The sequence below is a fragment of the Lepus europaeus genome, chromosome X (assembly GCF_033115175.1).
Source record: "Lepus europaeus isolate LE1 chromosome X, mLepTim1.pri, whole genome shotgun sequence".
NCBI classification, from domain to species: Eukaryota; Metazoa; Chordata; class Mammalia; order Lagomorpha; family Leporidae; genus Lepus; species Lepus europaeus.
The window spans coordinates 116,573,964-116,597,479 of record NC_084850.1 but is presented as its reverse complement, the minus strand read 5'-3'; the positions used below and the strand labels follow the sequence as shown (position 1 = coordinate 116,597,479).

Below are 23,516 nucleotides of genomic sequence, written 5' to 3'. Positions count from 1 at the left end.
AGGAATTGGGTCCCTGTGACCTACATAGGAAACCCAGATTGAGTTCTGGGCTCTGGGTTTCAGCCTGATCCAGACCTTGTTGTTCTGGCCATTTGGAGAGTGAATCAGTGTCTGTCTGTCTGTCTGTCTGTCTCTCTCTCCAATAAATAAATAAAATTAAAATTAAAAAAATCATCATTATGAAAGTATTTTACTTAGTAAACTTTAACACAAAATTAGGCATTTCCCCCACCCCTCATCATATTGCAATAAAAAGTTTGGAAAGTAGTAGTTAGCAGTTTTGTGTCAGATAAACAGCATACCTCTAGCTCATTAGTGAAAGCACTCATTAAAGATTAAAACCATAGGATCTTTTATAGACATTCTAAACTGGTCCCTGGATCTTAGCATTCAATTATCATTTTTGAGATCTGAAATCAACATATTTTATGTCTAAATTGAGACTACATTTGAAAATCAAAATTCAAAGGCATGCCTTCTAGTGGGCTGACTGATGGGAAAGGGCTGTGATTACGCCTAATTTTCACCCTCTACATCACGATCTCATTGATTATGTTTCTCAGCTTGCTAAGGGTTCTGTAAGGTGATTTTCAAGATGAATATTGCTATTTGCAGGATTTCCTGAATAGGAATATTTCAGGAGTAAATTGCACAAACCCAAGCGATGTGCAGTCAATTTTCACTCCAGCATAAACAATGTATTAGAACAGAGCCCTTAAGGCTTTGTTAAAAAATATATTTTGGTTTCATTACACAGCTAGCTGCGCTTTATCCATAAGCATAAAGTGCCAAGCAGGCAAAGCTGAGGTTCATGGAGGGTATTGCATACTTTCTCTAACAGGTGCTCAGAGTTCAACTAGAGTAAACAGATGACCCCAATGGCAAATCCTCTGGCCCTTTGTTTCAGAAGTAGCCAGATGGGTTTCTTTAGATTTAGGAAATGATACCAGGGACCTGACTGCTTGTGTATCTACTTTCTTTGCATTAGCTCACTCTTAAGATTTTTTTTTTTGGTCTTTTTACAAAAATTTTTATTTACTTAGTTATAAGTATTTGAAAGAGAGACAGAAAGAATGAGAGACAGAGACAGATTATCCATCTGCTGATTCACTCCTCAAATGCCCAGAACAGCTGAGGTTGGGTTGGGTCAAAGCCAGGAGCCAGGTACTACTCTAAATAGATTTCCCATGAGGATGGCAGGGCCCCAGATAATTGACCATCACCTGCTGCCTGGCAAGCCATACTATAAGAAGCTGGAATTAGGAGAGGAGCTAGAACTCAAACTCTGGCACTCCAACAGGAGATGCAGGCTAACATAACCATAGCACCAAACGCTTGTCCTCTACAATTTTTAAAAGGCAATTTCTTCCTCTGTGTTAAAATAAATGGGCATGTCTTCCAAACCACTTAAACACTTTAGTTTTGGTTTTCAGTAGTTTAAGTCTAAGCATAGCAAAAATGGATTCTCCATCTTTGTTTAACTGAAAAAAACTTTAATCTCTTTAAGCAGAGAGTGACAAAGGCTATAAAAGCTAAAATCTCATATCATAAACACAAAAAACCTCCGTATAATCTTAGTGAATCACTTATTATACTGCAATTAGATAGAAGTTAGACAAAGATGGATAAATCACCTGTTAATAAGTTATTCACAAAGGTCGCTATTTCCTGATTACAAAAGGGTTAGAGGGTTATTGGGAGAAACTCTCTCTCTCTCTCCCTCCCTCTCTCCATACACACACACACACACACACATATATTTAAGTTCACGTTCTTTGTTGTAGATATAATTACAAGTAAAAGGAAAGGACTAAAAGAATGTTTTTCAAATCTGTACTCTAGAGATGAAAAAGCACATGTACAGAGGACTGAAGCCAGGGAGCTTTCTACAGGGGAACAAGCAGCTGCTTCTCCCCACAGTGACTTATATCAAGCTTCAGGAGGCAAGCACCAGGACTTTCTGAAACAACAGCCAGGGTGAACTGGGTGGCCTGTAGCTTTGATGAAGAAAGGTGATTAACACACAGAGAGTGGCTTTCTTGCCACATTGCAGGGACCTGTTTGGCAGAAACATATGGGCCACAATGACTCCATGTGGGTCTTCAGTGTTTGACAACCACTCTGGGCAGCAAAAAATGGGACCTGAGTCACCTTGGTTGAGTCGACAAGATTCACTGTGTCAAGAGATTTTTTTTTTTTTAGCTTTGCTCTTAAACTGCTTTCATGGTGATAGCTAGCACTGAGTATGCTTTTCCTTATTTTAATGAAAAGGGACATTCAAAGCAAACATTCCATTTAAAAGTAGAGAAATGTACTTTTACCTGTGGGTTACAAGAAGCCATTTCTGGTTGAGATAAAAGAGCTTATGTTGTTTCCTCTTTGTAATACTGAATCAAGTACTTAAAAAGAATACACTAGATCCAAAATCATTGAGAATTGGCTGGCGTTATTGTGTATTGGACCAAGTAATGGTACTGTCTTGTTGGGACTGTTTATTGAATAATGAAAAGTTAGTACTGATGAAGTGCTGCTGCACTGGCCAATGGGCGCTAGTCAAATATCTGAGGACACTAGCTACTAGCTAGGTGGAAAAATGAAGAGATCCTAGAACTGATAGTTCTCTGATTTGTTGACACTGAAACAAAGAATATATTTAAAGGAGAGACAAAAACATGGAGGTATGGCATGAAATACCATATCATTTGGAGTGACTGGTACATAAGGGGAAGTTCTTGATAGAGCAAGGGGATAAACTCCAGGGTGAGAGGGCTTTACAATATTTACTGAGGAGCCTATGTATTATTTTGTAGGCACCCAATCTGCTAGACAACTTAATTTTAGATAAGATATCTACAAATATAAGGATACTTTAAAATACTCATGGAAAAATGAAACGAAAATATACGCTTTAGGGAGGGCATTTGGCCCAGTGGATAAGACTCTAATTAAGATGCTCACATCCCACATTGGACTATGTGGGTTTTATGAGTGTCTCTGGTTCTTGACTCCAGTTTCCTGCTAATGTGGACCCTGAGGAGCAGCACTGGTGACTTAAGTAATTAGGTCATTGTCACTCAGGTAGGACACCCAGATTGAGTTCCCAGCTCCTGGCTTCAACACCTTGTTTGGGCTGCTGCAAGCATTTAGGAAGTGAACCAGCAGATAGGAACTCTATCCATTTCTGCCTCTCTACCTCTCAAATACAAAAGAGTTCATTTTGGTGAAAAGAATTTTTAAAATTTTGTTCATAATATGTACTTTCCATGGAATTCCCCCTCCTGTGTATTCAGCGCAATTAAAGTAGGGATGGAATATGGAGCATAGTAATACGACGCAGGAAATCTAGTGATTTGAATGTAATGAAGACATTAGTTCTAGCACACTCTAAAAGAAAAAAAGGACAACTCTAGCCAAATAATAATAGTTATTATCACTATAAAAATAATGATGCTGGCGACAAAGATTATTTACTTGGCCAGTTAAAGTCACGTTCCTAAACATTCTCCTAGGTGTATGTGTTGCATGTCCTTGTAAAAACCAGTTTTAACAAAGTTTCTAACTCCCTACCCTTGATACCTGATTGTGCCAGGTTCTTCATCCTCTACCATGCAGCAGGTGATGTGTGATTCCCCCACCTTTTCTCTGGAAGAAACCTATTAGATTGGTTTAGCTAGGATCTCCTTACCCTTGATGTTTCCACTTAGTCATTTTCAATCCACTGATCCCCACACGGATCCTTGCCTATAAATTCCCACTTGCCCAAACTGTAGTTGACGTTGAGCCCAATATCACCTTCACCTCAGCTTCAAGACCCCATTGAAGTGATCCCTATATCTCTGTAATGTTTCCAGATAATGTCTGCCTAATTATGATTTAAAAGGCAATGTTTTAACCTTAATAATAAAAAAATAATGTTAATGATTTCAAAACTTAATTCAGTGATATGTCCATTCTTTTAGAAAACATCATTTAAAGCAAAGGGTCCTGACCTTGATGTCAAATGGTCCTGTTTGATTTGGTTGGTTATAAATTTCCAGCTGATTCCTGATAGGAGTCAGCCACAGAAGCAGATGATTTAACTGCTCTTCCAGCTGCCCAAGGTCTTTCACATGAGCCACAATTTCCTCTTGCTTCTCAGGCAAAGCTTTAGAAACCTGGAAAGAAAGCGTTTAAAAAGATAAATTATTTCTATGATTTAAAAAAGAAATAAAGCTTTTAAAAAGTTGTTTGTCTTAAATGTTTTACAAGTGTACAGATTTTAATATTTAAGAGCAGGATACTGATTATTTATATGTGTTACATATTAGTATTTAAGTAATGTGTTGGGAATCATTAACACCATGCAAAAATTGTTAGCTCTAAAGACATCAATGCCTTTGTGAAATTCAAAAATACACTTATGCAAATTCATACCCAACTCCAAGTGATAAACGTAAAGGAGTACATTCTTCACTTATCCACTCACTTACTAAATATAATGCTGTGCTGTATAGTATATGCCAGACACACTTCCTTTGCAGTTATAAAAATGAACAAGCCAAGTTATTCAGCATTAGTACCAGATATATAATCTAGCACTTGTAAATTCCAAATGAGTGATTTAAATTCACAGAGCATCATAAAATTAAAAGGAAACCAAACTATAATTTTTGTTTGTATAGCAATCATTTCTTTCACTATACTTGCTTCCAGCTTTCTTTTATGTTAAGGAAAATTGTACAAGGAAATCCTCCTTTTCTGTAGAAGGGAAATTGGTGAGCCAAGCATTTTTGTGTGCAATAGTTTACAAGCCATAGTGTATCTAAACCAGAAGAAGATGATTGGGAAGAAAAGTAAAAAGAACATCTGGATTAGAGTAGTATATAACAAATAATTGTAGGTTTTTTAAAAAACTATGAGAGAGCCGGCACCACGGCTCACTAGGCTGCTAATCCTTCGCCTTGCAGCGCCGGCACACCAGGTTCTAGTCCTGGTCGGGGCGCCGGTTCTGTCCCGGCTGCCCCTCTTCCAGGCCAGCTCTCTGCTGTGGCCAGGGAGTGCAGTGGAGGATGGACCAAGTGCTTGGGCCCTGCACTCCATGGGAGACCAGGATAGGCATCTGGCTCCTGCCATTGGATCAGCGCGGTGCGCCAGCTGCAGCGCGCCAGCCGCGGTGGCTATTGGAGGGTGAACCAACGGCAAAGGAAGACCTTTCTCTCTGTCTCTCTCTCACTGTCCACTCTGCCTGTCAAAAAAAAAAAAAAAACTATGAGAGAGAGAGAGAGATTGATTGATTATCTGTTGGTTTACTTCTCAAGTGCCTGGCAACAGCCATACTAGATCAGGGCCAAAGCCAGGTACAAGGAATGGAATCCAGGTCTCCAATGTGGGTAACACAAACCCAATTACTTGAGTCATCACTGCTGCCTCCCAGGATCAGCATTGGCATGAAGTTTGAGCCAGGAGCTGGAGCTTAGAATTGAGCCCAGGCACACTGGTGTGGGATATGGACATCTTAACCTCTAGGCTGAAGCTCATAGCTATAGGTTATTTTTACTATGGGTTTAATATATAGCAAGTATCATGCTTGGAATTGTCATACTTATTGTCAGATTTAATCCATCCAATGACTATAATATAGGTACTGTTATTCCAATTTTGTATATAGATGATGACATTGGAGTTGAGAAACATTAAATAGCCTGGGAAGTAGTATGATATGGTATTAAACATTGTAGGATTGAGGGTAGGTCATTGGATTCAATAAGAGAAAAACTCTGAGATATGTTCAATTTAATTATAAAAGCCAGACAGTGAAGGAAGGAAGGAAGGGATAAGGAAAGTTAGTAAGTAAATAATTACAGGCTAAACCAACAAAACACTGTTCCACAATTCTGAATGTATGTTAAAATCTTGATGGCTCTGATAGGTCTAAGAGTCAAAGGGATCACACAAACAAGACAAGTGTCTGCTAATACTAACTGATAGAATCAAAAAGGGAGAGAAAGATCCAACATGAGAAGCGGGATACACAGCAGACTCATAGAATGGCAGATGTCCTAAACAACACTCTGGCCTCAGAATCAGCCCTCAAGGAATTCGGATCTGGCTGAAGAGCCCATGAGAGTATAGTAGGCATGGAAAGCCAAGATATCATGGAAAAAAAAAAGACCTAAATGAATGATCTCTGTGAGTGAGATCCCAGTGGAAAGAATGGGGCCATCAAAGAAGGAGGTACCTTTCTCTGAAGGGAGGAGAGAACTTCCACTTTGACTATGACCCTATCGGAATAAGATCAAAGTCAGCGAACTCTAAAGGCTTCCATAGCCATGGCAACTCATGACTAGAGCCTGGGAAGATTACTGACGCCATGAACAGGAGTGTCAAATTGTTAAGTCAGCAACAGGAGTCACTGTGTACTTACACCCCATGTGGGATCTGTCCTTAATGTGTTGTCTAATGTGAAGTGATGCTATAACTAGTACTGAAACAGTATTTTTACACTTTGTGTTTCTGTGTGGGTACAAACTGATGAGATCTTTACTAATTATATACTGAATCGATCTTCTGTATATAAAGATAATTGGAAATGAAAAAAAAACAACCTGGTGTTAAATTGGAAATGGCATAGAAAATTAATTATTTTTTAAAAAAAACTATTATGTAGGACCTCTGTCTTTAATGTGCTGTACATTGTTATTTAATGCTATAATTAGTACTCCAATGGTAGTTTTTTCACTTTATGTTGCTATATGGGCAAACTGTTGAAATCTTTACCTAATATGTACTAAACTGATCTTCTGTATATAAAGAGAACTGAAAATGAATCTTTATGTGAATGGAAGGGGAAAGGGAGCGGGAAAGGGGAGGGTTGCGGGTGGGAGGGAAGTTATGGGAGGGGAGAAGCCATTGTAACCCATAAGCTGTACTTTGGAAATTTATATTCATTAAATAAAAGTTTAAAAAAAAATCTTGACTGTAAAATCCCTGGTAGATGACATCCCAGTCTGAACTATTAACTTCAAACCATCCAAAAGTAAAACTACTCCACTGCTCTCCTATCTCCAAGCTTTGTCCATGTCAGGTAATCACCCTTCTTAGTTAACGCCAGTGTAAGTTCCTAAGTCCAATTTCAATAACTGATCCTTCCTGTCCTCCAATTTTTGTTATACAAACTATCTTGGCTCTTAGGTCTGGCAGACATTTTCCCAACCTCTACACAAACCTGCAGCTGGTTATTACAGAACTTGTCCCAGGATCTGCAACTTTGCTGGCTAGCATCTATAATGGTTCAGCAAATGCTTAGTTTCAGAGAACTATCCACTTTAAGAATTTTGGTTTAACAGTTTTAAATCCTGGTTCCAGCTCTAGCCTAATATTCTAACCATCTTTTCACTAACTCTCAATGCCTCCTCTTACAGATTGGGTACAACAACAGTACCTTCTTCACATATCTACTGAAAGGATTAAATAATTTGAAAATGGCTTAAAGAAATAGTCTGCATAATAGTGAATGATGATAAAGCTGTGACGTGTAAGCAGGTATTTCTCAAGTGTCAATAAGGAGCCAGGATAAACAAGAATAAAGCACTTTTCTTCAGTATATCAAGGGTTAAACTGAGGGGGAGGCATTTGGCATAATGGTTAAGATGCAGATGCCACTGAAGTGTTTGGGTTCTAGTCCGGACTCCACTCCATTTCTATCGTCCTGTAATGCACACCTTGTGAGGCAGCAGGTTGTGTCTTAAGTGCTTGGGTCCTTACAACCCATATGGGAGAGTCAGGTTGAGTTCTGGGCTCCTGGCTTCAGCTTGGCCTGATTTGTGTTGTTGCAAGCATTTGGAGAATGAACTAGGGGATGAAAGATCTTTTTCTGTGTTGGTCTTCTTTTCAAATAAGCAACAAAAAGCTAATACCCAGGAACAAAGATTGTAAACTCACAATGATGATTCTTCAATGACATTGATAGTAATAAGATTTTAACAATACAAATGTAACATTTCATTTTAGTATAAATAAAATAGCATGATACATTAATTATATAATGATACTATTATGACATTATGAATTATAAGAGAGCTTTGTCAAAGCAAACTAGACAAGCGTACTAATATGTTAGTGTGTTATCTAAACAATGTCATATACTTTGCAACAACTCCTGCATATCCTGCTCTAAAGATATCACTAATGATTATCGTTTCTATTTCTATTCACAATTCATGGGATGAAAAAAGAGACACATTCATGAACAAAATAATCAATTAATTTGTAGGGAAAGGAATTTTACATAAAATCTCATTACATGCAAACAATTTATACTTTGAAATGTTCTGTACATACATATACATTGTACAAAATGAATATGAATGCATGAGTAAGGGGTTAACAAGTAGCGTGGGCTGATGCAGGATAGCCTGGGACTGAATTCAGGCTCCCACAGCAATGTGTTCTTGGAAACACTAACATTAAGAAGAATGACAAGTGTTAGGCCTACCTTTGTTGTGTGGAACTGCATCTCAACTCTGGGAACTGTGATTAGGAATACAAGCTTTGGACCTATGTGACTAAAATGATGTAAAAGACGAATGGGAAATAGAGATGATGACTCTTATTTGAGGTGATCTGTACATGGCTTTCAAGGAACAGGAGAAGCAGAGCATTCAAGTAGCATGGAATAGTTGGCCATGAATAATGACACTGTATCTACTCCGCCTCACCTGTGTCCTGCTATAAAGCCGAGTAAACATAATATTAAATGTGTTAGGCTTATCATTGTCTCATAGCTAAAACTCATAACTATGTTTGTAGTGTTGAACTCTGTGTGTGTGTGTGTGTGAGAGAGAGAGAGAGAGAGAGAGAGAGAGAGAGAGAGAGAGACATAAGCGATATCACAAATGCAATTCTATCTCTGCAATACATAATCTTATAACACACTAAACTTAGTTCTTTTCCCCAGCACTTTAAAGCGAGGTAACTAAACATTTTATTTTTATTGTATCATTTTCTACTCACAAGTACATGTAAAAAGCATTTTACAGCTTTGGCTAACAGCATCTAAGAGCCTTTAGATTCTGAAGCTCCTGGAGATAATAGCCATCATATTTCCCTAAAATATCTAAAATTGAGCTATGAACTCCTTTTTATCTGATCATGAAATAGTTCTCATTTCATTTAGGAGTCATATGTAAGCACAGCAATCTGTACAGCATTTAACTGAGGTTGTTGGTTTCATTCTAATCCTCCCAAACTATCAATTCCTGGTTATAGACGTAAAACAAATCCTGCCAGAAAATGGTGCAATGGCTGGCATGCTGACATGATGGCTTACGACAAGACTACCTTTACAGATTAGTTACTATGTCCCATTAGACATATCCTCATCCACCTTGTGCTTCTCATTGACCTCCAGACTATTTCACTTTTATTTACATTGACCTCCCTCATTGAGCTTTGATTTCCAGATGAGCTGCATTCCTCTACATGGTAGACCTCCAATAGTATTTATTGAATTAAATCCTGGAGTTTTTTTTCAATGTTAGAAGCAAGATACATTGAGAGTGATCAACCACATAAAATGTAAACTGCATCCCCAAGTTAAATAGCCTTAATTAGCAGACAAAAATTAATAAACTGGGCTTTAAAAATAACAGCTTCTGCATGACCAAGGAAGCCATAGACACAAAGGGCAAATCAACAGACTGTGAAAAAAATTGTAACATCTCAGGGGGCTCATTTTCCCAACATATAAAAGAACATTTCTATAAATTAATAATACAAAGGCCAATAACCAAAAACAAAATTGGAGAAAAGATGAGGACAGCTGACAGAAAAGAAAACACACAAAGATTTTTTAAACACATGAAGAGGAATTCAGCCTTGGCAATAATGGAAGAAATGAAAATTAGAACTACATTTACTGCACTGGCAAAAAACCAATTTTGAAAATACACTATACCACCAAGGGTGAAGAAAAATACAGATTATTCTACATGACTGGAGGGATGTACCAGAATACTTTGGATGTTCCTAGAAAATGTTGGAATCAGAAGACAAATTTATTTGGTGCAAAATATTTTAAAGCTCATTTCCCTATTATATTGGCTTCTCTAAAAGGCATTTGCCAAAGTACTGGAAAATTAGCAATGTCATGAGGTTTGCTGGAGCACAAATTCTTATGCTTGTAGGAAGCAATTTGATGTCATACCATAAAGCAAAAATTTCCTCTCTTAGAATTATAAACATTATTAATAAATCAAGGAAAAATCTAAACAGAGGAATATACCTTGTTCCTGGATTAAAAAGGTCAATATTGTAATCATTTCTCTTCAATCTATTTCTTTTCTTTTTCTTTATTTATATAGAGAACAAATTTTATGTATTTCATATATACAGTTTTAAGAACATAAGATACCCACTCTTCAAACAATCTATAAATTCAATACAGTTCTGATTTAAATTGGAGCAGTTAGTGTTCAATAAAAATTGACAGGCCAATTCTAAGATTTACATGGAAGTGCAACAGGCCAAGGATATCCAAGGTTATCTTGAAGAACAACAGCTTAAGAGTGTTTGCAACCAGATATCAATATTTATTTTAATTAAGACTATGTAGTATTGGTGTGAGAACAAATAGACTGTATACAATGATGCTACTTTATTAAAGTGTTGAGAGGATGATCTTTTTAATAAATAGAAACAAGTTAATTGACTATTAATTTAAAAATTAATCTTGACTCTTACTTGATACTACACACACACACACACACACACTCAGTTCCAGATTGTTTGCAGACCTCAAAGTCAAAGGCAAAACAATAAAGCTTCCAAATGAAAATACAGGAAAGTAGATGATTTTAGGGCAAGTAATTATTTAATCTTAAACAAAACATAAAAGGCACTAACTATAAAAGATTCATTAATTGAACTTCACTCATTAAGAAACATTATAAAGAGAAGAAGTAAGGCCTAGGTTGGAAGAAAACATTATCAAAGTATATATCCAACAAAAGACTTGTATCCAAAGAATTCCTATATCCATAACAAAATAGACAGATGACTAATTTTTTCAAAGGGCAAAAGATAAGCACAAGGACTTTACATGAGAGGATATAAAAATGGCACTAATCATCAAGGGGTTGCAAATCAAAACACAGTAACATACTCAGTTCACATCCACCAAAATGGCTAAAGTGAAAAAGTTAGAAAATGCATGTATTTCACGAGGATATGGAACAAATGTACCAATGGACAAACTGCAGAATATCCACACAATTAAATACTGTATAGTTTAGAGAAAAAGTAGAGACACTACATGCAATAGCACTGAATAATCTCACAAAAGTATTGTGGAGCAGGATAAACCAGAGTCCATCGATATAAATTTCAAAGACAACCAAAATGGATATAGGTGTTAGAACTGAGAAGAATATGCTTACATTTGGGACAGTGTGATAGCAGAGGATGAATTAATGAGAAGGAACAAGCATGAGACACATTGCCCGAGAAATGTTATAATTCATTATCTGAGTGGTCATAGCAATGGGTATGTAAATTTTATGAAAGCTATCAACTTCTGTTCTTATGATGTGTGCACTCTTATGTAAATCTATTATATTTTGGGGCTGGTGTTGTGACATAGCAGGTTAAGCCACTGTCTGCAGCGCCGGCATCCCATATGGGTGCCAGTTCCAGTCCCAGCTGCTCTACTTCCTACCCAGCTCCCTGCTAATGCACCTGGGAAAGCAACAGAAGATGGTTCAGGTGGTTGGGCCCCTGCACCCAAGTAGGAGATGCAGAAAAAGCACCTGGCTTCAGCTTGGCCTAGCCCTCGTGGTTATGACCATCAGGAAGTAAATTGAGATGGAATATCTTTCTCTGTCTCTCCATCTCTATCTGTAACTCTGCCTTTCAAGTAAAATAAATCTTTAAAAATCTGTTATATTTCAGATTAAAATATTACATAAAATTATATTAAAAACCTTAAAGCATTCATTCCTTTCAAACACAAAATTCCACTTCTATGAAGTTTCCTAGGGAAATATCAGAGTTACAGGTACAGGCATATGACAAGAGTCTTCGATTCTGTAACTTACACTAGTGAGAAACTGAAACAAAATTCCCCCAAGTAGAATAGATTACACTCACATAATACATTGAATCCACTAAACAATGAAAATATTCTATTATAGGAACAATATTCATACTATATTAATTTTTTAAAAAATAAGTTATATACCACACACAAATTAGGTCATCGATTTTTCTAAGCAAAATTTATATATCAATGTCTACACATAGCAAAGGACTTGAAGAGAAATTTCTCAAAAGAAGATACACAGATGATCAACAGGTAAATGAAAAAGTACTTAGCATCACTAATCATCAGAGAAATGTGACTCAAAACCACAATGATCTCAAACCTGTTAGATTAGCTACCATAAAAAAGATGAATGATAAAAGCCCTTGGCAAGGATATAGAGAAAAGAAAACTCTAGAACACTGTTGCTGGGAATGTAAATTAGTACAGTAATTGTTGAAAACAGTCTGGAAGTTCCTAAAAAAATTAAACCTAGAGCTACCATATCATCTAGCAATTCCACTACTGGATGTATAGCCAAAGGGAATGAAATCAATATTTAAAAGACATATCTGCACTTGCATGTTTATTGAAGTGTTAGTCATAATAACCAAGATATGATATCATCTGAAGAGTCAATCAATTGATGAAAAATGAAAATGTGCTACATACACACCATGGAATGCTACTCATTCATAAAAAAGAGGAATCTTGTCAGTTGTGACCACATGGATGAGCCAAAGGACATTATGTTAACTTAAAGAAACCAAGCACAGAAAAACAAGTTCTGCACGATCTCACTTATATGTGGGAGTGAAAAAAAACTCAAACTCAGAAAAAGAAAGTAAAATTGCAGTTATCAGAGGCTGGAGGTTTGGGATATTAGAGAGATGTTAGTCAAAGGACACAACATTTCAGAAAAAAGGGAGGAATAAATTCTAGTGATGTATTAAACATTATTGTGCCTACACCCAATAACAATATAATGTATATAAAAAATTTCTGAGATCATATTTAGTTAATGTTTGGAACACAAAGTAATTTTTATCATATAAAAATTTATAAGTATGTGAGGTTGTGTATATGACAGTAAATAGTTAGATTTAGCCATTCTACCAAGTATACACATTTCAAAAGATCATACTCTACACTAAAAATATGTAAGTGAAAACACTCTAGCTCACACTTTACAAAAGTTCTTATTTTGGGGGAACCATATATATGTTGAATACTCATTATCTTTAAAGAGATACATATTTAGAAGTCAACTCCAATAAGAAACAATATCAGGGCACTTCAAAAAGTTCGTGGAAAATGAATATTATAAAAAATTATGCATGGGTTCCAAAAATGTTTGTACCAAAATAACTCACCCTTTATTCCTTTTTTTTTGCAAACCTTTTAAAGTAACCTCATATAAATGAAATATATGCATCTAAAATTTTTGAAACCAATAAAAACTACCATCCAACTCTCATAAATTCTTATTTAATAGTGACAAAAAAGATAAGTTGGATTGTTTACTCAGCAATTTTTTTGATCATGATTAACACAAAATCTTGATTACATTATCTTCATATAACTATAATAGGTAACGTCTATATTTTAGAAGTCTTGTCATTCAGTTATAAAAGAAAGTGATAAAAATTATTCTAATGACTTAAAATAGTAACAGAATATTATCAATTCAAATACATATCAACTTATATAATACTTTAGTATTATTTCCAAATAATTTAATGTAAATGTTGAATTTCAAGACTTGCATACTTAGAAATATAAATGATACTTGATTGAATTTTAACAATTTTAAAATCTTGTCTCATACAATTGCTAAGTAGATACCAGGTGAGTGAAATTTTAGATATAAATAACAAAGCCATAAAATAATGAAAATATGTGAGTGTTCTCATAATTTTGATTTAAAAGCCATCTTAAAAAGTATCTTGTATTACAATACAAAAATGTCATACAAGAGCAACTATGCCAAGTATTGGGACTTACATACTTCTGATAACCAAATAAGCTGGAATATCCTGGAGAAAAGGATCAGGGGTGCATGAGGTATATTTTGCATTCATGTTTGAAGTCTTAAACATATTCCTGCACTTAGACAAGACAGTCTACTTCTAATACTCTATTATATGGCAATAATGATGTGTACTTATATCAAGCTACAAGAACATTCACCCAGACACAAAACATTTGAAACAGCTTGCGAGCTCATGGATCAGGTATGAGTTCAAAATGATGGACTATTCAGTTAGTGAAATACTATACAGCCATTAAAAAGGTGATATAGATGTAAATTTAATAATATGGAGAATGTATATGAAAGTTTAACACTCAATTTCTGGGTTATAGTTTGTGTTAGTTGAATTTTTACTTCTTCTGCAGCAAAGATGTGTTACTTTTTAAATAATAAATTATTATTTTAAATACTGGGTATACATATATATTTGTTCTACAGAAATAGATGTTTGTGTAGCACTTGAAGGGTAGTAAGCATTGTTTTAAGTTTTATATATATATATATGTACATATATATATATACAACATCTAACAATAACACTAATTTGTAAATACTATTATCAGCCCTAATTTTTGCACGAAAACCTTACACTCAGAGGCTGAGTGACTGGCTTAAGGTCCCATAGCTGGTAAGTGGAAATCAAAATAGGTTTTGAACTCAAGAAGTCCAACTTGGAATCTCACGACCTTCACCAGTAAACTATTTTGCCTCCCATGCCCTTAAACTTTACTGCTCTGAGAATATACTGGTATGAGTTGGAGGTCAATGTTTGCTTTCCTTCAAGTCACTTCTTCTAATAATTCCTTTAGTTAACAATTAGCTCTTACCAAGATTTTTTCATAACTCTGAAGTATGTCGAGTGATGAAGTTCTATTGTTCTTGTAACTACCAAATTCACCTTTTAAAATTTGCACCTATTGTTTTATTCCCTTGCTTAAAACAGCATGACTGATTAACAGTCGTCTCCACATTGTTTAGCCTGACTTTATTAAAAGGAGTCCTCAACAATCTGACCCAATCTACTATTCTTCATGTCTTTCTAATAACAGAACCTCCCATTTTGGTCAAAATGCTCTCTTTATTATGCCCTTGAACTGCCTTTTGTTCTATTCTGTCACCATCTACCCTGCCATTAATATGTATTCTTTTCCCTGAACTAAGTATCACTTTTCCTAATTGTAACACATGAAACTCTTCCCCATCCTTTGTGTTTTAGATAATGAAGGTGCTATCTCCTCAGAGAAGATGTCTGATCCCTCCGGATGGAAATAGCTCTTCTTTCTAATGAACTCTGTGGCATTTATTATCTGGGCTACTTCATTAGACCCTGTCTGTTATCAGTATTTTCTTTATTTTACTATTCTCCTCCAGCTCATGTCTTTTTCCTTTGTCTCTTCTCAAAAGCTTGCACATGCACACACATACAATTTTACATCTCTGTGTACCTTTAGCATCTTCTTACACAATCTAGCATTTGTTGAAAGATCACACAAAACAGTCATTTAGTAATAGAACAGAGAAGAGAGGAGGTTAGAGCGAGATTGAAGACATTCTCTTCAAAGTGCTCATGTCCCCATATATGACATTTCTAACTCAAGTTCTTGTTTTAGTCTATGTGTGAGTGTCCAAGTTCACTAGCATAACCTCAACACATTTCCCCAGACAACTAGATTGGAGAACTTTGCTTTGTGGAACACGGGAGTATGAGAGGGTCAAATCTGGTTAGTTCCACATCTTCAGCAGCCTTCACACGATCCAGGATCCAGGTGTGGTAATGAAGTGGTGCTGCAATAAATCACTAACAGGAGGAAAGAATACGTATATAAGGCTCAACTTACAGTGCGTTTTCTGTCGGTTACCCTGATTTTCTAAATTCTGGAGCTGGAAATTACATTGGTAGTAACATTTTCTATGATACTGAGTCACTATTTACCTATTAATTACTACTAATTACTTTTGTTCCTACCACTGTCCTATATACCATCTACACATTTATTTCTTCTTTAGTTGACAAGTTACCCATCGTATGGTTAAGTATAGCCCTCCAGCATCCCTTCACCAGGGAAAATGCTAAATCATGGGGCTTACTGAGTGCCTCTTAAACAAATACTCTGTTGCCTCTCTTACTTTCTTGCTACCAACAACAATAACAAAAAACAAAGAAAAACAATTACAACTGACCAAGTTCAGTAATATCAATTACATAATTCATGTATACCATTATCTTCTTTTGGATAAAATGCAAGTGCTATGAAATATTTGGAAACCTCATTTGGATTCACATATTTTTCAGCTTCAATAAATTAAAACCATACTAGATATCTAGACTTATGGGAGATAAATTACCAGGCGCAATGCCCTATTAATTTTTTACAAATGGTCTCATGATAAAATAACCCTCTCTAGAAGGTCATTTATTTTTTCCCCTCAAGAAATTTAATAAAAGTATTATGAATAGAAAATTGAAAAATACAGTGTGGTTTTATGCCACTAGATATTTAAAAATTATAAATTCATATATAATTTTAAAGTGACTAATTATAAATCATTTTTGGGACAGTCACCCACCAATGGCATAGCTGTTGGGGTTTTACTTTCTTTTTTATTTTTTGGAGGTTTTTATTTAATGAATACAAATTTCATATATACAGCTTTTAGGGCTATAGTGATTCTTCCCCCTATTCCAGCCCTCCCACCTGCACTCCCATCCCATCTCCTATTCCTTTTCCCATTCCATTTTCCATTAAGATTTGTTTTTAATTGACTTTTTATGCAGAAGACCAACTCTTTACTAAGTAGTGATTTCAACTATTTGTACCCACACAGACAAAGTATAAAATACAGTTTGAAGACAAGTTTTACCATTAATTCTCATAGTACACCTCATTAAGGACAGAGGTACAATATGGGGAGCAAGTGCACAGCGGCTCCTGTTGTTGATTTAACAGGAGTTTTACTTTGAAAGTAGGTGGATTTCATTTTTAGAAGTACGTGGATTTTATTTACAATGTTTATGGATTTATAGGAGTATGTCCTATACTGCTGCCATTTTTGAGTGAATGTAATAGTAAAGTCTCTTGTTTCAAATTATAACATGTAATAGTTTTATTGCATAACCACTTCATTACTACACCTGGATTTTGATATTATTGCTAAAGGTCTCAAGCACATAATACAGGATGAGGTAAATGGACATTTCCAGCAAGATTTCAAAGTCAATAAAATTTGATGTACAATAAGTAGGTTTGCAGTCCTTGGAGAACACTGCCCTTCATTACCCCACTAAACTCATATTGGCTTTTCAATAAACCTTACTGTTCATGAGTGGTATCCTTGTTCATTAATTTCTTAGTTTGCAGCATAAGTAACTCACTCCATGGTAAAAGAATCCTTAATAATACACATAGTACATGGAAAAAAAATTGACTGTTCACCTTGATTCAAACCTACCCTAGAGTTAGGTAAAAAGCCCTGTAAGAGCTCTCAGAGGCATTAGACAAGGAATGTGAATTGGTAAAATTGCTTTGCCCAAACTTCAATAGCTCTCATTTATCTTTGGAAATGGATTTTATAGGGATTTACACCCAGCTAGCTATCCACCTACCCACACACTCTTTACTACCTAATGTGATTTTGATCATGTATTGGTTAAACCTGGACGACTGTAAAACTCACAACGAAGTTAAAATGTAATTTTATGTGACACGTACACAGGACAGAGAATGCGTTGTTACGCATTAACCAGGTATTTTTCTCTTTCCTGCACACTCAGTCATACTCATTCTCAAGCAAGGGCTTTAAAAAGTCACTCTGCACAAGAGCTACTTTATTCTCACAGTCTTCCATCAGAAATCTCTGTATTTTAACAAAATAACCTACACAACAGCCTGGCTGATTAAAAGAAGGTCCGTTGAATTCTTAGGGACTGCTGTTTTTAATTTTTTGTTCGTTTGTTTTGTTTGATCACAATTCAAGGGAAACTGGAGTGGGCATTGGGCCTGGGGGTTAGCATGCCCATTGGGATGCCCTTATTTCACACTGGAGTCAGATCCAGACCCCAGCTCCCTGCTACAGCAGATCCTGGGAGGCAGCAGTGATGGCTCAAGTAATTAGGCTCCTGCCACCCATGTGGGAGACCTGGGTTGATTCTGCAGCTCCCAGCTTTGCCCTGGTCCAGCCCCAGGGCTGTTGCACGCATTTGTGGACTGAGCCAATACATGGGAGCTCTCGGTAGCCCCCCTTGCTCTCTCTGTCTCTCCCTCCCTCTTTTCTCTTTCATCTTTCAAATAATTACTTTTTCAAAATCAAAGAAAACTAAGATATGATATGTGTAATTTTATTCCCAAATCAGGAATCAGGATAAATTATAAGGCATTGATATTTATTGGGTTAGTTTTTGAACTGTGCTAAAATTAGCTTTCTTTACAATAGAATTTTTTAAAAAAGGGCTAGTGCTGTGCTGTAGCAGGTAAAGTCGCCACATGCAGTGCCAGCATCCACTTCCAATCCAGCTCTCTGCTATGGCCTGGGAAAGCAGTAGATGGCCCAAGTCCTTGGGCCCCTGCACCCACCTGGGAGACCAGGAAGAAGCTCTTGGATCTTGGCTTTATATCGGCACAGCTCCAGCTGTTGCTGCCAACTGGGGAGTGAGCCAGGGGATGGAAAACCTCTCTCTCTCTGTGCCTCTCCTTCTCTCTCTGTGTAATTATGACTTTAAAGTAAATAAAGATAAAACTTTAAAAAATAGAATTAAAAAAAGAGTTGCCTCCTTTTTACTTTCATATAAATCCCTATATGCCAGAATTCCAGGGGAAAAATAAACCGCATGATAATAATCCTCAATTTTAGAATTTCCATTTAAAAACCAATCATACTACATAAATATAACTTTAGGGATAAGTTAATTAAAATTAAATACAATTTAAAAATCACTTCGTGATTTGCAGTTGCCACACTGTTAATTCTCAAAAGCCACACCGTGTTTGGTAGCACAGCTAGAGAACATAGTCATTATGGCCAAAAGTTCTCTTCGGTTGGTACAAGCCATATTGCAATATTTGCTTCAGTACTGATGCATCAAAAAGACTTGTTAAGCCTCATGCTTTTTAAAAAGCATAATAAAACATTTTAGAAAATAATTAATTCAGCGTTGTTCAAACACATACACCAATTTGACAGTTTGGAACGACATAACCATGAATGGCTGCTTTTAATCTCAACTTTTTTTTTTTTTTTTGTAACAGGCAGAGTTAAAGAGAGAGAGAAAGGTCTTCCTTCCATTGGTTCACCCCCAAATGGCCGCTGCAGCCAGCGCACTGCGCCGATCTGAAGCCAAGAGCCAGGAGCTTCCTCCTGGTCTCCCATGTGGATTCAGGGCCCAAGCACTTGGGCCATCCTCCACTGCACTCCCGGGCCACAGCAGAGAGCTGGACTGGAAGAGGAGCAGCCGGGACTAGAACCCCGGGGTGCCGGTGCCGCAGGTGGAGGATTAGCCTAGTGAGCCGTGGCACTGGCTGCTTGTTGTTTTCTAAAAGCCATTTCTTAAAAGAAAGAAAATCATCACACTGAAAAAGAGTCCCATATCTTTGCCTTTATCTGTATAGGATAATTTTATTGTGGTGTATAAAACTATCAAGATTAAAAAATATTTTCATAACAAATGGTATAATCTGGGTAACATCTATATTTTCTCTGCATATTACTCTATAGTATTGCAAATTAATATATTATTTATACCACGACGTACATATATATTGTATTACCCACTAGAAGAAACATGACTGACAAAGAAATTCAATACCCTTGGAAGTTTTCATCCTACTGACAGGTAGAAGGGTAACATGAGACAGGGCAGCTACTCGTGGAAAAAGTAATGGTTAGGGAGGCTGTTCATTGGTTTGGAACACAACTGACAAAAGTGGCATTGGTATGCATTGAGTTCATTGAAGCTTTCCTAGGTGTACAGAAATATGAAGACAGGAAATAAAACCTGGGGTTGGTGGGCCTCGTTCTGTTATCAGAAAGAGGAAAGAGCGGAAAAGAAGAGATCCTAGTAAGAAATCTGAAAAAGGAATTTTGAGATTTCTTTAGAAAAAAATTGGAAAATCAGGGTATGTTGCGCTTCTCCTCTCAGAATGAATCCACAGCAACAAGGGTAGAAGTCAGGCGCCAAAACATTACATTTTCTGCTACAACTGTTGCTAGCAGCCCATTTTAACGAGACGCTAAGGGCAGGGTACAGCAAATTATGGTTCATGGGTCAAATCCAGCCACCACCTGCATTTCTGCAGTTTGGAAGGTAAGAATGGTTTGCACATTTTAATTCTGAGAAAACAAAAATCCAAAGAGAGGTGACACGAATATTCTATGAATTTTAAATATGTAACCACAAATAAAGTGTTACCGGGACATAGCTATGCCCACTCATTTATGAATTGTTATTGTGACTGCTTTCTTGCTGTGATAGCAGACTTGAGTTGTTGTGGCAGAGACCTCACAGACTCTGCAAAGCCTAACACCTTTACAATTTGGAACTTCACAGAGTTTGTGACCACTGCTCTAGGTAATCAGAGTTGTGGCTCTACCTTCTGTCCATCATCTTTTCCATCTGCCAGAGCTGCTTTAAGGGGTATGTCAGTGAGGGTGATGCCAGGGGTTCAATAAATAAGGGGGAAAAAAACCTTCACATGTACTAGCCATTAACTCATATTTCTCTAGCAAACTCTTGACTTGGAAAATGCATGCGACAGCGCCCTCCAGTGGAGATTTAAAAAATCCCTATGGAAATGATATACCAACATAAAAGCTAAAAAAAGGGGGGTGGGGGTGGAATTGGCACTATGATGTAGCAGGTAAAGCCACTGCTTGTCATGCCAACATCCCATATGGGTGCCAGTTCCAATCCCAGCTGCTCCACTTCTGATCCAGCTCCCTGCTAACGGTCTGGGAAAGTAAAGGATGATGGCCCAAGTATATGAGCCCCTGTCATCAATGTGGGAGGCTTGGATGAAGCTCCTGGCTCCTGGCCTCGGCCTGGCCCAGCACTGGCCAGTGGAACCATCTGGGGAGTGAGCCAATGGATGGTAGATCCCTCTCTCTTTCTGTCTCTCTCCCCATCTCTTTGTAACTGACTTTCAAAATAAATAAATAAATCTTATAAAAGCTAGAAAAGATAAGTTTTAAAGTACCTTTATTATATATTGCAAGTTACTTCTAGTTTTGATGAGCATAAAACTTCGCCTAGCAATTTGTCATTAGCCACATGTGGCTAATGAATGACAAAAATGTGGCTATTTGGAATAGAGATGGGCTGTTAGTGTAAATACACATTGAATCCCAAAGACTTTTTACAAAATATGAAAAATATGTCAATATTTTTATGCTGATTACAATATTGAAATGACACCACTGAAGATATATTTGGTTAAAGAAAATATATTATCAAAATCAAATTCACCTGTTTATTTTTACTATTTTAATGTGGCTAATAGGATTAAAATTAGCATATGTGACTCGTTATATTTCATTTGGACAGCACTCATGTAGACTAATGCAATGAAGTTAGGGATTGCAAGAAACTATTGAATGAAAGCTAATCCATATAAGTAAAAGAGCTATGTGACTTTTAGTACCTCTTCTAATCTCCTTGTTTCAATAAAGTTTAAGAGGAAGAGTTTAAAAATTAATATAAAATCAATTTCTTCTGACTTTCACTAAATAAATGTCAAACAAATATTTTAAGCAAATGGTATAAAAGAGCACCATTAGCTTATCCAGACATACAGCCCATGTGAGTGTGTCCTATACTCAAAATAATCTTTTTTTTTTAAAAAAGATTTATTTCTCTGTTTGAAAGTCAGAGTTACAGAGAGAAAGGATGAGATAGAGAAAGATATAGAGATCTTCAATCCACTGGTTCACTCCCCAAATGGCCACAATGGCTAGGGCTAGGCCAGGCCTACGTCAAAAACCAGAAGCTTCTTCCAGGACTTCCAAATGGGTGGCAGGGGCCCAAACACTTGGGATCATCTTCCACTGTTTTCCAGACCATTAGCAGGGAGCTGGATCGGAAGACGAGCAGCTTGGACTCAAACTGGTGCCTATATGGGATGCCTGCATCATAGGCAGCGGTTCTACCTGCTGCACCACACTGCCAGCCCCAGAAGACTCCATCTTCTTAGTCTCTGGTCTCCATGTTTATTTGGGCCTTCATACGAACACTGCTGGGGATGATCCTGCAGCCATTTTACTTATATGGATTAGCTTTCATTCAATAGTTTCTTGCAATCCCTAACTTCATTGCATTAGTCTACATGAGTGCTGTCCAAAGGAAATATAGCAAGTCACATATGCTATTTTAATCCTATTAGCCACATTAAAATAGTAAAATAAACAGATGAATTTGATTTTGATAATATATTTTCTTTAACCAAATATACCTGGATGTCTGCGTGCGTTCCAATGGCACTTTTGCCACTTAGGATATAAAACGGGAGGCCCTTCACTGAATACATTTACAACTTTCATTTCTCAACTCCAAAACGCAGAGACTAATGCAAACTAGCTATGAGGTCCCTTACAGCTGGAATGTTCTATGCATAAATGTTGTCTCTGGCAGAGAACAGAGCAATGTACACAGCCCTGAGTGTGTCATTGAGTTCATAAGCAACAAAGACTGTCTGCCTGACACCTGGATGCCTGTGAACACAAAAGATGTTCTCTGAGGATTTATTAGGAGTGAATGACCTGGACCTGAAGCGTGAAAAAACCCAGGACAACGGCAAACCTTGTCACCCTAAGCAGATGTAAGCTTAATTTTCTTCACAGCAAGATAATAAGCAATATAATAGAGGCTAACAAAGCAATTTCAAATGCAGGCTTAACACAATCAATGGCTATGGTGTTTCAGGATTTCAATGTTTTCCCTCCAAAGCTGGTATTTCTACCAGGTAACTCGTATAATGGAGCTAGCGCAATGACAGACACCAATGGCTAATGATTTTGTTGCAGCCCCCGGACTTTGCTGGCGGCACTCATCTTCTAGCTCTGGATAAGTTTTCAGCTACATTCCTGATGATGTTGTTACATTTGAGGTTCTAGTTTCCAAGAGACAGCTGATGTACAGTCATTCTCAGGCCTTGGGAGCCACCACTTTCAGGGCCAGGTTAGGGAATTGTGGAGTATCTCTAGTTCTGAAGGAATCACGTAGGTATTTCCAAACATCTTGACAATATATGTGAAGTAAGTGGAAAGCCACTTTCCTTTGAAAGGCAAACGCAGAACTTGTTCCTCACTTTTCCATTCACAGTTCATTCCTTAGAGGCTATGTGTGACGAGGAGACTTCTGTAACCCACATGCCTGTCCATTAGAGCACCTCTCTTGGACATTTTTGATTTTTCCATTATGACGAGACCCTTAATTTTTAAAGT

The 23,516-nt window shown here is 36.9% G+C and overlaps 1 protein-coding gene across 9 annotated transcripts in view; it reads right to left on the bottom strand.

The window, feature by feature from the left end:
* DMD (dystrophin) overlaps positions 1–23,516 on the bottom strand; it is a 2,142,101-nt gene that overhangs the window by 778,112 nt on the left and 1,340,473 nt on the right. For 8 of the 9 annotated variants that reach the window (XM_062183372.1, XM_062183374.1, XM_062183377.1 and 5 more), the window contains one exon: positions 3,990–4,154. The exons of the other annotated variant lie outside the window; for it this stretch is intronic. In XM_062183372.1, coding sequence (XP_062039356.1) covers positions 3,990–4,154 — 165 coding nt within the window. The remainder of the gene's footprint in view (positions 1–3,989; positions 4,155–23,516) is intronic. 9 annotated transcript variants of the gene reach the window in all.